Source organism: Eptesicus fuscus, chromosome 5 (genome assembly GCF_027574615.1).
Source record: "Eptesicus fuscus isolate TK198812 chromosome 5, DD_ASM_mEF_20220401, whole genome shotgun sequence".
Lineage (NCBI taxonomy): Eukaryota > Metazoa > Chordata > Mammalia > Chiroptera > Vespertilionidae > Eptesicus > Eptesicus fuscus.
In genome coordinates this window covers 40,733,075-40,747,282 of record NC_072477.1, presented here as the reverse complement: position 1 = coordinate 40,747,282, position 14,208 = coordinate 40,733,075, and the positions used below count along the sequence as shown (strand labels likewise).

The window sequence follows — 14,208 nt, the reverse complement described above, 5'->3', positions numbered from 1 at the left end:
AAGAGAAAGAAACCTTAAAAAGCTTTTAATGAATTGGAAATAACAACAACAAAAAAGCAATCCTCCATGGGAAATTAACCTTGACATTTATAAAAGAACGCCAAGCACTTGAAAATAAAAGGTGGGAAAGCTGAGCTAAATTTTATATTTGTACAAGTATCAAAATTTAATACTAAAAATTTTCAAAGTGCCTTTGATGACTGAAGTCTGCATACCCACAGAACTCTTTGGAGCGATGATGAGTTCTGCTTCAGGTAGCTTGTTCTGAATCTAGAGGGTGCCAAGGGCATGGGGCCCGTCAGCGTCTAAATTCACATCAAAAGTATAGCAAGGAAACTCACCAGAACCCCAGGGGGCTGTTCTGTCTCAAGTTGGAATATTCCATAATGAAAAGGAAATGCATTTTTAAAACAGGATAGAACGAAAGGCTTCAAAAAAACCAAGGTACATGATCATATTTATGTCCAGATTTCTAATAAAAGAGAGAGAGAGAGGCATATAGAAACACTTCATTTAAAAGACACAAAACCAGGAAGCACCTACAATGGGTATCGGAGGTTTGGATGAAAACTTAGTTCAATGAACAAGAAATCTAATGAACAAAGTAAGTTGATGAATAAAATAGAAAGAGGCATGGAAACATGGAACACACTGACGAATCTCAGAGAGAAGGGGGGCAGGGGGAAGAGATTAACCAAAGATCTTACATGCATATATGCATTACCTATGGACACAGACAATAGGGTGGTGAAGGCCTGGGGTGGGGTGGGAACCGGGTGAAGGGGGGCAACGGGTGGACATCTGCAACACTCTCAACAATAAAGATTAAAAAAAAAAAGAACTAATGTGGTTCCCTTTTTAAAATGTTTGTAGTATTTGCTCCCAGTACTACTTACATTATGTGACCAGACTATAAATTCTTCAGTGTCTTGAGAAGTCCCTTGTCCTGGGGTCTCACCCACCTGACAACTGCTTAACTGTGGCAAAGATATGAATGGAGCTCGTCTGATAAACTAGTAGGAAACATCTATCAGGAATGTCCTTTTTCCTTCAAATTGGTGATTCACAATCTTTTGGCTTTTCAAACACATACATGGTGAGGCAAAAGTAGGCTTACAGTTGTTCATAGGGAAAATAATACAATTACTAGTGAATAATAATACAGGAATAAACTGTGCTTCGTGTACTCACAACTGTAAACCTACTTTTTCCCCACCCTGTATAACCACTGTGTGGGGGGAATATGGTTTCAAGTTATAAAGCAAGATCAGACAGATGAATGGAAACATAATTTGGGGGTAAATGGCTTATTAGAAAAATTCATGGAAATGGCAAATCGATTTAAGTTACTTTCTTTAACAACTGTCAAAAGAAACATTGGGCTTTAAGAAGAAAAAAAAAAGAACAAAGAATTATTTAAGATGGATTTTAAAAGAAAATAATAGACAATATTCATGTTCTTAGGGGAGGACAGTGCTTTTTATCTTATTTATTTTCAAGGAAACATGACTAATTGAGCCTAATTCCAATAAAGGTAAACTTAAAGTTTTATTTTATTTTAAAATTATACTTGTTGAGATTTAAAAGATAAAATTAAAACCAGGAAACTGATCAATACTGATGCATCCAAAAGCCAATTTAATGGAAAACCATAGTTTACAATAAACATAAGTTGCACCCATAAGACTAGTAGAATGCCTGACATGCAGGACACATATAGCACAATACATATCTGTTGAATTAATGAACAGATGACTATATTTAGATTTGTCATGCTTCTACTCCCTTCTCCTGTTTTATTAAACCAAACTCCTAACCCTTATAAGTTTTCTATAAATAATATCTGAAGAGAAAACATATGGCTGACATTAAAAACTTAGCATTTTACAACTTCTGACTCTACTCAATATACCCAAGAAGGTGCTAGCACATGGATTGCTTCTGTGAATTCTGAGGAACTTTTTCCCCACATTTTAAAATTATAGACCATATAGTGTCTTAACAGCATATGGCCACGTTTATGCAATCATCTGAGGAGAATAATTCAATTTCATAAAAAATGCAAATGGAACTTAGTGCATTAATTCATGGCAGCCCTGGTCTCAAAACCATCACCAGGAACTCCCACATGAAATCAATATGCAGACATCGATTTAACTTTTATCACAGGCTCACTAAGCAAATATCACGCTACGGACCACTTAGGTGTTCCTTATTCACAGGCAAACAGCAGACATGAGAAGCGGGCTGGTGGTGTCAGGTCGTTAACAAGTCAATCGATAACTGCTCCCCTGTTCCAGTTTGCCAAATGAGGGCGAAGATGTGCAACATCTGGACAGCAAACTGCGAACCTGCTGCCGAGGTGTGATCTGTTCACAGCAGGGGCTTCCATGGTTACACTGCCTCCAACACCTCTCTCAAGGAAACCTCTATTCTGTCCTCTTGGGCTTTAATGAGCATTAAGTGAGATTCCCCTCTTTCATACTATTTCTTAGACCCCGACAAGCCTGAGATCTCCACGGCCCACAGTGGAAACGCTACTCCTTTGCCTTCCCAAAGCGCCTGGGAGTGAGGCAGAACTAAAAAGCTCCTGTGTACATTACATGATGAGGAGCAAATGGTTTAATCCTCAAATCCCCCATTTCTACGGTTTTCCAAGCAAAATTTTTAGCATGTTGGGGGGACCACATGTATTCACACGTAGCTAACGCCTCCAAAGTGACCAAGAATGACCCCAGTTTTGCAAAAACTTAGTTTTTTTTCTTTAAGTCTGAGCCCTGTTAAACACCACATCCATGGTGCCAGCCCTGAGAATATCACCCTTTGGCATTAATTTCAGGGTGGTTGCTACTCCTGTCTGTCTCATGTTACAGAGAGCCAGGGCATCCTACAGTGTCTGAGGTCACTTACCCAACTTGTCAGCTAAGAGACAATGAAAATGAAGCGAAGAAAAGGAAGTTCAGTCACTGGAATATAGTTGAGATCCCCAACTGCTTCCTCAATTTATACCACATGCTAGAAACTCCTGTCTACAAAGTGACGGCAAGCAGAGCTCAAAAGTATTGCCCGTTTTCTCCTCTCATTCATTCAAAAAAATCAACAGCCAGGTTCAACCCAAAGCCATATACATGATGCTCTTAATAATATTTATGAGAATGGAAGGCAATATCGGGTCGTGACGGATCAAACATCCTTCCCACTAACAGCAAGAGGGGAAAAAAAGATCTCCGTGACTTGATCTACAGGGAGAACATGACTATTTGTTGTCAAACGCAGAAGTTAACATCGGCACACACACAGCCCTGCTGGAAGCGAGTCGTGCTGGGTTTTAAATGAGCCTGCACTGTATTTACTTATCCTCCTGTCTTATTTCCTGGGTGAAGAGTTTAATTAATACTTCACCCCAGAAACAATCCACAGCAGAAAGGGCTTTATCAGGAGTAAAATTCGTAACGGCAATCTGCTTTCCTGTGAATGGAGCCTCCTTACTGCACTCCCATTCTCTGCCCTGGAAATCCGTCACCTCCCTGCTGGCTCAGTGGTGAAAGTGGAGTCCATACAACGATCCACGAGTAACAAGAAAAAGGTAAGAAAACATCCTCTTGTTACCTCTTTTTCTCTCTTTATCTAAGATGCTCAGGGCACACCTTTCCAGAGCGCAAATCACAGCAAGCCCTCATCTCCCGAGCAAACTGCACGGTACCTCACGCCCATTACATTTGGTCTGTGTCTCAGGTTAAGAGCTGAGGGCGCACACAGCCAGGATGTCAGAAACAAGTTGCGATAGGTGTGGTTTGCCCCACCCCCAGCACCCCGACAGAAACCGCACCCACTTCCACCCGGTGCTCTTCCCCAGGCCTTACCCTGCCCAAGAGGTTGTCCTGAAGCAGCGTCTCTTGCAGCACCGGGGCCACCTCCTCCAAGCTCAACATGTGGCAAAGGTCGGTGAGTTCCTCCTGTCCCAGGGACCCAGTGCCCGTCGTGTCAAAACTGTCAAACAGCTCCTTGAGTCGGGCCTCATGCTGGTCCTGCTCCACCTCATCCATCCCATAGCCCACAGCGCTCACCTGTGCGGGATAGAGACAAGGTCAGGTGGTGGCAACCCCTGGAATCCCGCCACTGCCACCCCTCGGCACCACTATCCCTATCCTCTGCACGCCCTGGTCCCCTCGTGCAGGCCAAAAGGGACCTTGGTGAGAGCCAGCAGGAGAGGGAATACTCACACCCACCAGCGAGAGCATGGGTCTCTCCGGGACCAGCCCTGCCCAGTCCCATGCACTCCCACAGGCACACCCGCGAGGTCCGGTCACCACGGGCTAACTTTACCAGAATGAGGGAGTCTTGTAGGCAGAAGGGCACCCCCACAGGTGGGCAGCCAGTCTCTCAAACTCAAGACTGAGAACGATTCTTGCCCAGGATTTACAGACAGTGAAAGGCCACTTCTGACACCCAGTCCCTTACAAATAAAGTAACTGCTGGTGTCAACAGACCACAGGACCAGAGCTTCCATGCATGTCCGCACGCTCTAGTCAGCCTGTCCAGATGTTGCAGTCGCTGGCTGGATGAGCTGCTGCTTAGTTTCTCTTCCTGCAGCCTAGATGTCCCCGTTGCAATTAGACCAAATGGTTGCAGCAGAAAGCACTGGATGAGCACATCTGATACAAAATCACCTCCCTGTTTACATGGGACCAAATGCCTTTTCCAAGAGTTCCTTAGAAAAGCAACTCAATTAACGATTGGTGCAATTGCATGAGGTGTGACAGGAAGAGTATTCCCTGAAGCTGGCTTTAGTCCCAGGGAGGTTTAGGTAATGATTTGTTGCCTAGAGAGAGGAGAAAACAATACTCCAACCTTTCAGACGTTGAGGTTCGAAGGAGCCACAGATCGTACGAATCTCACAGAATCTCAGGGGACCTCTAGCATCTAGGCCATCGCCGCCCTGCATCTCTCTGACCCACCCAAACCCTAGACCTTCTGCCTTCCCACTTTCCATGGGATCAGTAAAAACACGGAGTCATCTATAACTCTCACAATCATTTTTACTAAAGTTATCCTATCTAATAAAAGAGTAATATGCAAATTGACCATCACTCCAACACACAAAGATGGCTGCCCCCATGTGGTCAAAGATGGCTGTCCCATGTGGACACAAGATGGCTGCCACAAGATGGCCAGCAGGGGAGGGCAGTTGGGAGGAACCAGGCCTGCAAGGGAGGGCAGTTGTGGGCGATCAGGCCACCAGGGGAGGGCAGTTGGAAGGGACCAGGCATGCAAGGAGGGCAGTTGTGGGTGATCAAGCCTGCAGGGGAGGGCAGTTAGGGGTGACCAGGCTGGCAGAGGAGGGAAGTTGGGGACGACCAGGCCTGCAGGGAAGGGCAGTTGCGGGGGACCAGGCCTGCAGGGGAGGGCAGTTAGGAGCAAACAGGCTGGCAGGGGAGTGGTTAGGCATCAATCAGGCTGGCAGGGGGAGTGGTTAGGGGGTGATCAGGCTGGCAGGCAGAAGCGGTTAGGGGCAATCAGGAAGGCAGGCAGGATTGTGAGAGGGATTGGGCCTAAATGGGCAGTCGGACATCTCTCGAGGGGTCCCAGATTGGAGAGGGTGCAGGCTGGGCTGAGGGACACACACACCCCCGTGCATGAATTTTGTGCACTGGGCCTCTAGTACATCATAAAATACTAGGTACATCATACTTAAAGAATGATATCTGTTTTTTTGCTTGCACAATAGTTCATGTATAATGTGTCGGGCCTTCCCATCAGAGTCTGGCACCTGCACATCTGGAGGTACCTTCCCCATGATGCAATGGAAGCCACCCACGACATATACCCTTGAGACGATGACCTCAGCTCTCTGAAACAAGGCTCTCAGAACCAGCCCTGGACTGTAAAAAGCAGCACCTTTAAAAAAAGGTTTCTTTATCTTGCAATATAATTTGTATTGTGATAAAAAGCCACATAACATGAAACCCCGTCTTCTAACATTTTAATTGTGTAGTAGTATTGTTCACTCCATCGTGTACATTGTTGTACAGCAGATCTCTAGATCTTTTTCATCTTATGTGACAAGCTCTATACTCGCAGCACAGCAACTCTCCCTTCCCCCTCCCCCAGCCCCTGCAAACACCATCCTACTCTGAAAAGCAGCACTTTTAAGTAAAACAAGCTGTGGGTCAGAAAACTCTGACTTAGAGGTGATGTTCCATGGAGCACATCGTTACAACATGGGAAGTGTGTGAGCTGAGGTGTTGAACACGGCCAGAACTGAAAATAGGAGAGCCTTCCGTACAAATCAATGATGCTCTAGGCTGTGTGGCTTTCTTTCTACCGACAACTGGACAAAACATGACAAGGTGAAACAGAGCCCCGATCTTCCTGATCTTCAGCAGAACCAGGTGGGTGGAGTGGCGCCCCTCTGGTCCAGGCTCCTGGTGTGAGAAGGTCTCTCCTAATTATCAGTCTTTCTATTACTAAGGTGCTGCTGGTTCTGGCTACCTTCCCGGCTGGTCTGTTGGGTTAACTAATCACCATGTCAATGTTTTCAAACGAAGTTGAGAGTGCTATATAAACATCAAAGCAACAGAAACGAAACACCAAGGTGTTAAGCAAAGCCACAAAAGTTGGGAATTTAGAAGAGGCAACGCTTGGCTAATGAGATCCACTTAGCGTCTGCCAGTTAATTGTCAGCTACGATCGGCTGAGAATCCCCAAGGTGCTCTGGGGTTTTCAGGGTTGCCATAGCTCTCAGACTCACTCTCTTGAGTTTAACTGTCCCTTGGGCTGTAATCTGACCAACTTCATAAATGCCAGACTATTCTGCTTTTGCTTGATTTTGCATATTAAAAAAACCCAAAGAGAAAGAATTCTAACACTTCCTCTTTTAAGAACTATTTTTAAGGGTTGGGACTTGTCCATCTAAACCAATGAAAGAGGGCCATAAAACTCACAATATACTGAGGAGTCCTGAGCTGATGCATGGCTTTGAATTTGATAGATTATCATGCCCTGCTCTTTGGGAGGTCACTGGATTTTTGCTAGATAAAACTTCCTTCATTTTACAGTAGCTTTCCTTCCTTCCTTCCTTCCTTCCTTCCTTCCTTCCTTCCTTCCTTCCTTCCTTCCTCTCTCTCTCTCTCTCTCTCTCTCTCTCTCTCTCTCTCTCTCTCTTCCTTTCTTATTTCTGTATTTCATCTCTCTCCTTCCCAAGACACCATGCTTAGGAGAACATTCTTTTCACTTAAGGGGGAAAACAGCCCTACCCCTGCAGAACAAAGGATCGAAGGATCGTATGTAAGGAAACATCCAAAAGATGTTACATATGGTGACAAGTTGTCAGTACTCTTCTGGCACAGAATGCATGTTTACTGGTTGATATCATTCCCCAAATGTTCATCAGTAATTTCATGTGCAAGAATTTTGTTCTCCCCACTTGCCAGAAATTTCTTTAAGGAGAAGATCCACAACTTCTATTTCTTTCAAAGTGTCCCCCAAACACACAGTACAGTGTGATTGATCCTCACACCAGGACGCAGTGAACACGGACTGACTGGGTATGTGGAGATTTCTTGAGTGGAAGCTTCACCTGAGTGAGAGCTACAGAAATAAAGGAGCACACACAGAGTTTGAAATGCCTATTTCTTCTGCAAACACACCTCCACTCCTCCATCCCCCACCTCAACCCAACCCTTTTTCAAAGGCATTTTCAGTCCCAGACGTAGCCAACAGAAGTAGAAAGCCAGCACCCACTGCCAAACTGTATCACACAGAGTCGCCCGCCTGAAGTTTGGTTCAAGGAGTAAATGAGCCAGTTTGTTTGTTATGGAACGTGGCTTTGGGGGACAGTCTGTCTAACATACCTGCCATGGCCTCCTCGTTTATAGAACGGGAAGGGTAATACCCACCTGGAAGGGTTGTCCTGAGGGTTAAATATGGTAAGCAATTGAGAGTAGCAAATCCCAGAGAAAGCTGATACAAGAGGGGAATTGAGAAAACCACCAAGAAAATATCTGTGACTTACAGAGAAGGGGTTAAACTGAAGAGAGGTAACTCACACAGGCCCATCAGCCACAGATCTGCCTTTACAGGCGCAGAGCAGGAGCGGTGGATGCCAGAATCCAGAGAGCAAGAATGGGCAGGGTACATGTGATGTATATTAAAATGCTATATTACTAAACGATAATGGCAGCGGGTAATGTTCAATGTTGCCTCAATCATTAAAGGCAGATTGTTAATAAACTTAATGTGAAACAACAGCAGAAAGGCTGAAATATAGTTGGGAGCTCAGCAGAAACAATTTTTTAAACAATTTCCGAGCAGTTACTATAAGTCTGGCCTATGCAGAGTGCTTTACCTATATGATCTCATTGAATCTTCCTAATACTTTAGATAGATTTCACCTTCCCACTTAAGATGCAGAAATTGGGGGCTGGCAAAAGTACAGAACTTGTCCAAGAATTCAATACGAACATGGGTGTGGAGCCAAGAGTGGAACCCTGGTCTGACTCTAAACTCTACTGCCTCTCAATCCTACACGCAATAACTCTTGAATGGGGCCCCTGCAATGACATCATCGGCAAATCACTTCTCTCCGCCTTTTATGTGTCAACCAGCTGAACTGTGCCCGGTACTAGAAACCATGGCCGCAGGCTCCTCCAGGTCGGAATGGGGAATGGTGGGTCCTTCTTCCCTCCCACCCTTGAGCCATTTATTGAATATTTATAGCCTCCCAGGCATTAGGGATACACAGAAAAAGCAATCTCTTTTTACTCAAGCAGCTTTGGGATTCAGCGCAAGGAAGACATACATTTGTATGTAAAAATGATCTTGAAGAATCCCATCTCTTCCATAATGGGCAAAGTCCAGGGATTGAGAGCTGTTAAATGAATTCCCCCAAACACTTAAATAGGTCTAATCTGTGCAGCTCAATGCTTCCCGGAGTCAAAGCCTAACTAACGGACACCCGCCAAGGACGGGAATCTTACTCAGAGATGAAGAGAGTTGGGTTTGGAGTCATGAATCTTTTTTCAAATGGCAAAGAACAATTCCAGTTTTATAAAAGCCTGCCACCAACCTGGGCCTCCCTTCAACCATCTACCTTCCCGACTGAACGGCCAGAAGCCTTCGCCACTCTTCTGGAACAAAAGGGCAGTGTGGGCAATATTTTGAAGTTCTAACTGGGGATGGTTAAATAAGGGGCAGATGCACAGAGCCATTAATCAAAACATTTACCACCCATAATGAGAACTATTCGGAGCATTTTCCTTCCAAATAACTCAAAACAAGGCTGCCAAAATGCGCAGACCCTGACAGGGAGGTCCATTGCAGAGCTGTGTCATTGTGCTCTCCCCGGCAGCCCTGGCTGATGAAGTCACAGTGCCAACTGGGGCTGGGAGAGACATAGGTGCGGGTGCAGCTGGAACGATGAAGTCCCCATCGTAAGGCCAGCATGAAGTGGATGCCTGAACTTATGAACTTTCCAGCATCCAAGATATAGAAAGGAGCTTGTAAGAACGGCACCCCCGCCAAAGGGGACGTCTGTTCTGGGCCACAGGGAGTGAAAGGGGGACAAAGCCTGGCAGGGAAGGCCAAGTAATAAATGAGCACAATGCCAGAGCCCCTCGCCCAGGCCTTTTATTTCCCCTCCAGATGGTCCAGCAGCTGAACAGCTACGAGGAATGTCTGCATGTCCCTCCTGGCTCAGCCGCTTTCGCTGGGTGTTATAATAGATGCTTTTGGGTCTGTGATCAGACATAGCTGTTGGGGGCCCACAGACCAGACAGTGGCCACCAAGTGACTAATTTAGTTACTTTATAACTAAAACGATAAACAAGCTTTCACCGTTTGGCAAATCAGAGCCTCATGATGCCAATGATCAATTAAAATGTTTCCTTTTCTTCTCTCTTTTCTGCACTTTTTGCTGCGAAGATTCCCAGCCTTACTCTTTTGGACTAATTTCAGTATAAAATGAAATAGGGACAAGACTAAATTTAAGTTTAGCAAAAGCTTAATAGAAAAAGCAATTGTCCCCATTTACGTAGTTATATGGAATATTTCTGCCCAAAACTGCTGCTCACACTAATTACTGTGAGATAGCCTCCTCTCTGCTCAGATAGCACCTCATTTCCAGCTGGATACCAAAAGCACAAAGAGTATCACCAAGAATAAAGTCATGGTATAAAAATATAACACAAAAGCTTAAATGCCACCACACACAGAGAGAAAAAAAAGCCACATTAAATTAGAAAGAATAACCACCTTTGCTAATACACTATAAAATTTAATTTTGCTAAGGGTATCCTACTAGTATTCAATCTAAAACATAAACTTCGTATTTTACTATCCTGAATGATGTAGCAAAGCCAAGCTTTTGTTAACTCTAATAGCAAGGTGGATTACCCAATCAAGTTGTTACCTCGGGACAGCTGGAGGAATAAAATCATGAGCCTCGAACACTGTAGGGTCAATAACCTGTAATCAGCTACCAAGTAAAACTACAGAATCAAAAAACTGGGGCCTGTTTGTCACTTTCTTAAAAGAGACTGTTGGTAACAACTTTCACTTCTTGAGCCCTATTAACTCACATTAATGTAAAATGCCTGCAGGTATGAGAACAGTTTGTTGGGGTCAACGTGAAGAGCTTCATGTTTTACATCTATAAACAATAGGTTTTCTCAACTTTGTTTTTTTAAGTGAGCATTAGGACAGGAATACTTAGTAATTGTCCCATCCAAAAGCTGCAATAAATGGTTAATTGCTGCTCTAAGTTGCAATACAGACACATCCTCCTAATTTCAAAGTTGCTCACTTGCATATACCCATCATCTTTTTAAAATTCTATTTTATTTGTAATTAGGATAAAATATCTTTTTTGCAAGCTTCCGTATGTCTCTTCACAAGCCCCTGCCCAACAAATGTATGTTCAATAGCCAGAATTCAAACCACACAATTTACTGGCCTACAAATGAATCAGCCTCTGCAAAAATAAACCTCCTGAAAAGACTTTAGGCTGTCTGAATGCCTCAAACATGCTCTGGTTAAACTTGCCAACCCTTTATCAAGGTTAGCCTGATAAAAATGTATTTTCATTATCAACATAAAGTGGAAGCATCAAGATGGCTGAAATGTTAGTTTAGAAAGCCATTTGCAGTGACATTTAAAACCATTTATTTGAACAGCACTTAACGTATGATAAGAATGTTGCCTATTAAGATTGGCTGTTCAGAATTCATTGGAGCCCCGTTCTCCCCCTCTGTGACAGTTAATATCTTTTGGTATTAAGGATCATCACATACTTAAAAGGGAGGTGGGGGGGGGTTGGTGGGAGAGACCAAGAAAAAAGACACCCATGCCATTCTGAGTAAGTGCCTATTGAAATGACTGATCCGTGACATTTTAATGCAAAGACTGTGCCTGTGATGGCTTCCTTCCCGTTGTCCCCTGTAAAGCCTTTTCCTGCCTTTGCCCCGTGTCCGACCCATCTGGAACATCCATAAGTCCTACCCTTTATCTACGCCCGGCTCAGAATGCTTTCCTCTGAGCTCTCACCAGAGAATAGGTGAAAGTAAACAAATCTGCCAAGAAACTCCCCAGCAGTTCCCTTGACCTCCCTAAGGACATTGACAACAGCTGAGGAGACCATAAGACACTGGTTTTGCAGTCAGCCTATAAGGTTACTTTTACACGCAACCTGGGAATGTTCACAGCCCCCCCAACTCCCAACAAGATCTGCCAATATTCTAGGTCAGCCACCAATGTGCTAGCCACTAGAGAAGCTCAAGATAAAAATCAAGCTGACACCGAAAAACAAACAGGCCCCAGACAAAACATTTCCAGAATGTTGAGCCTCAGGAAAGAAGTAAACATAAGCATTTTATTTTGATTGCCGAGGTCTCAGGAGCTTAGCCATGTGCCACAGTGGACTTGATTAGGATTCTAATCCTAAACAGCTACCACCTCACTCACAAAAGACAACCAAGCCATCTGATCTCACTTCACAAATTCAGGAGTTAAGTTGTATGGCAAGCCCATCTCGGGAATTCCTCAACACCAGGAGGGGATCTGTTCCCGGGGAAGTCAAGACAGCAGCAGATCTCATTATAGCTTAGTTGTCTAGACACCGGGTACCTGGAAGAACCATCTCCCCAGCCCCCATTTAACTTGCCGGGTTGGGGCTAGGAAATCGCCTCTTCCTATCTCCCTCGCTTTCAACTTCACAGAGAGAGCCCTCAGCAGGCCACTGTTCCCACCAGCTTTGTCCTTTTGTCCGGGACCGGTTTGGTGGCTGCAGAAGCCCCGCTCCGGGGCCCTGGACGCGGCTCCCGCAAAAACTCCACACTTGATTCTGCTGCGCTGGCGAGCAAGGCTTTCAGGCAACAGAGTATCATTTTGTTCTTTTCCCTTTCTTAGTAGTAAATTGCCCTGGGAAAGTCTTTCTATGTGTATCGATCCCACGCCCCTGGGAGAAATCACACTTTAAGGGTAGCTCTCCGATACTCCAGACAGCCCAGGCTCACACCTCGGGTTTCTCCAGACAAGGCTGCCTGGGTGGCACAGAACAGACCACGGCGACAGAACAAACCACCCTCTCTGCTCCCTCTGGGGCTCAGGTCCGCTCCTGGACCAACACAGAGGAGCCGCTTTCAGCTGGCGGCTGCGGGATGGGGCCACGCGGTGGAGGAGGTGCCCAGACCCGCTGCGCCGCCGGGCGGGCGCGGAGGCCAGGTCCCTGGCAACCCTGCGACGGAGAGGCGTCCACAACCCGCCTGCCCATCGCCGCCCCAAGAAACCTCAGACACCCCCTCGTATTGCCGGACCGCACGCTCCCGGCCCGCGGCGTCCTCGCCTACCTTCTGTCGGCCTCTCGGTCGCGCCCGCACAGCCGGCCGGCCGCCTCCGGTGCCCTGCAAAGCCAAGGCGGGCGCTTTGTTAGGGCGCCAGGCGCGGGACAATACTTCGCGGGCGGCGCCGAGGTTCGGGACGGGCGTCCTTCAAAAGGACGCGGCTGGGAACCCGCGCGACCGTCATTTCCATATGTAAGGACCCAGCTTTTACCAAGTGCGGCTCCCGGGGGCTGCGGCGCGCGCCGTCCCCACCCCCGGCCCGCCCCCCCCCCGCCCCCGCCCGCGCCCCCACGACCCGCCCCTCCTCCCGCCTCCGAAGCCGCCCCCTCCCCGCCGGGCCCCCCGGGAGCGTCCGGGCAGGACTGGCCTCCAGGCCACTCGCTTCCTCGAGGCTGCTCCCTGCACCCGGCCCGCGGGGACAGCTCCCGCCCCGGCCCCGGAGGGGAAGCCCCAGCCTGTCCCGGTGCCTGGTACGCCCGGGGCGTGCAGGGCCCCCCGACGGCGCGGGGGCCGCGCGAGGCCTCCGAGCACCCCCAGGCCGCAGGCGGGGGTCCCGGAAGCGGGCTGCTCGCTTACCGCGTGCGGGGGCTCAGGCGCCGGTGGCCGCCGCGGGGACCATGGCCGCGGGTGCACGCAAGCTCTCACGCGCCAGCAGCCGCAGCGGGACGGCCGCGCCCAGCGCGCTCGGCTCCCGGCTCGGCCGCGGCCACCCGGAGCTTTGGGCGCCGGTGGGAAGGGCCGGGCGGGCGCGGGGAGGAGGAGCCGGGGCGGTGCCGGCCGGGGCGCGGCTCCTCCTCCGCGACCCGCGCTGCTGGGGCGGCGGAGGGGAGAGCGCCGAGCGCCCGCGGGGTCTGTCTCCCCCACCTGGACCCGGAGTGCCCCCCGGGGTCCCAACTGCTCGGGTCGACGAAGCCCCGAGGAGCCCGGTCCCGTCTTGGCTGCCGCGTGACGCTAGGGGGCGGGGGCGGGGGCGGGGGCGGTCGCTTCGAGATTTGAACTTGGAGTGGCCAGGGCTCCAGGGGGTGCAGATGGAGGAGACCGGAGCCCCGAGGTCGCCGCGGGACAGCGACTGGCGCGTCCACCGTTCCACCCCCTGCCCGCTCGCTCCCTGGCCTTGCAAACGCGCCCTCACACACCCCGCTGCGCCCCGACACCCGCGGCCACTTCTGGGTGCGGAGGAAAGGCCCGCCTCCAGCCAGTGGTACTTGTGGGTGAGGATTTAGGCGCCTCTTGCCCCCGGGCAGCCCCGAATTTGTCAGCCCGGGAGCGCCCGTTGGCCGTTCTTGGAGGAAAGGTCCAGGAGGGGAAGGGCACCCTTCACAGCGAGTGCCCCTCTCCTACCAGGTCTAGACCGGCTCCCGCCCCCGCCCCC

At 48.3% G+C, this 14,208-nt stretch overlaps 1 protein-coding gene across 1 annotated transcript in view; it reads right to left on the bottom strand.

The window, feature by feature from the left end:
- Positions 1-13,472, bottom strand: part of NIN (ninein) — a 97,334-nt gene extending 83,862 nt beyond the window's left edge. Inside the window, exons 1-3 of the mRNA XM_054716079.1 lie at positions 13,413-13,472; positions 12,843-12,896; positions 3,864-4,067 (exon numbers count right to left, since the gene is read on the bottom strand). Coding sequence (XP_054572054.1) covers positions 3,864-4,046 — 183 coding nt within the window. The 5' untranslated portion in view covers positions 4,047-4,067; positions 12,843-12,896; positions 13,413-13,472. The remainder of the gene's footprint in view (positions 1-3,863; positions 4,068-12,842; positions 12,897-13,412) is intronic.
- Positions 13,473-14,208: the final 736 nt, after the last annotated feature.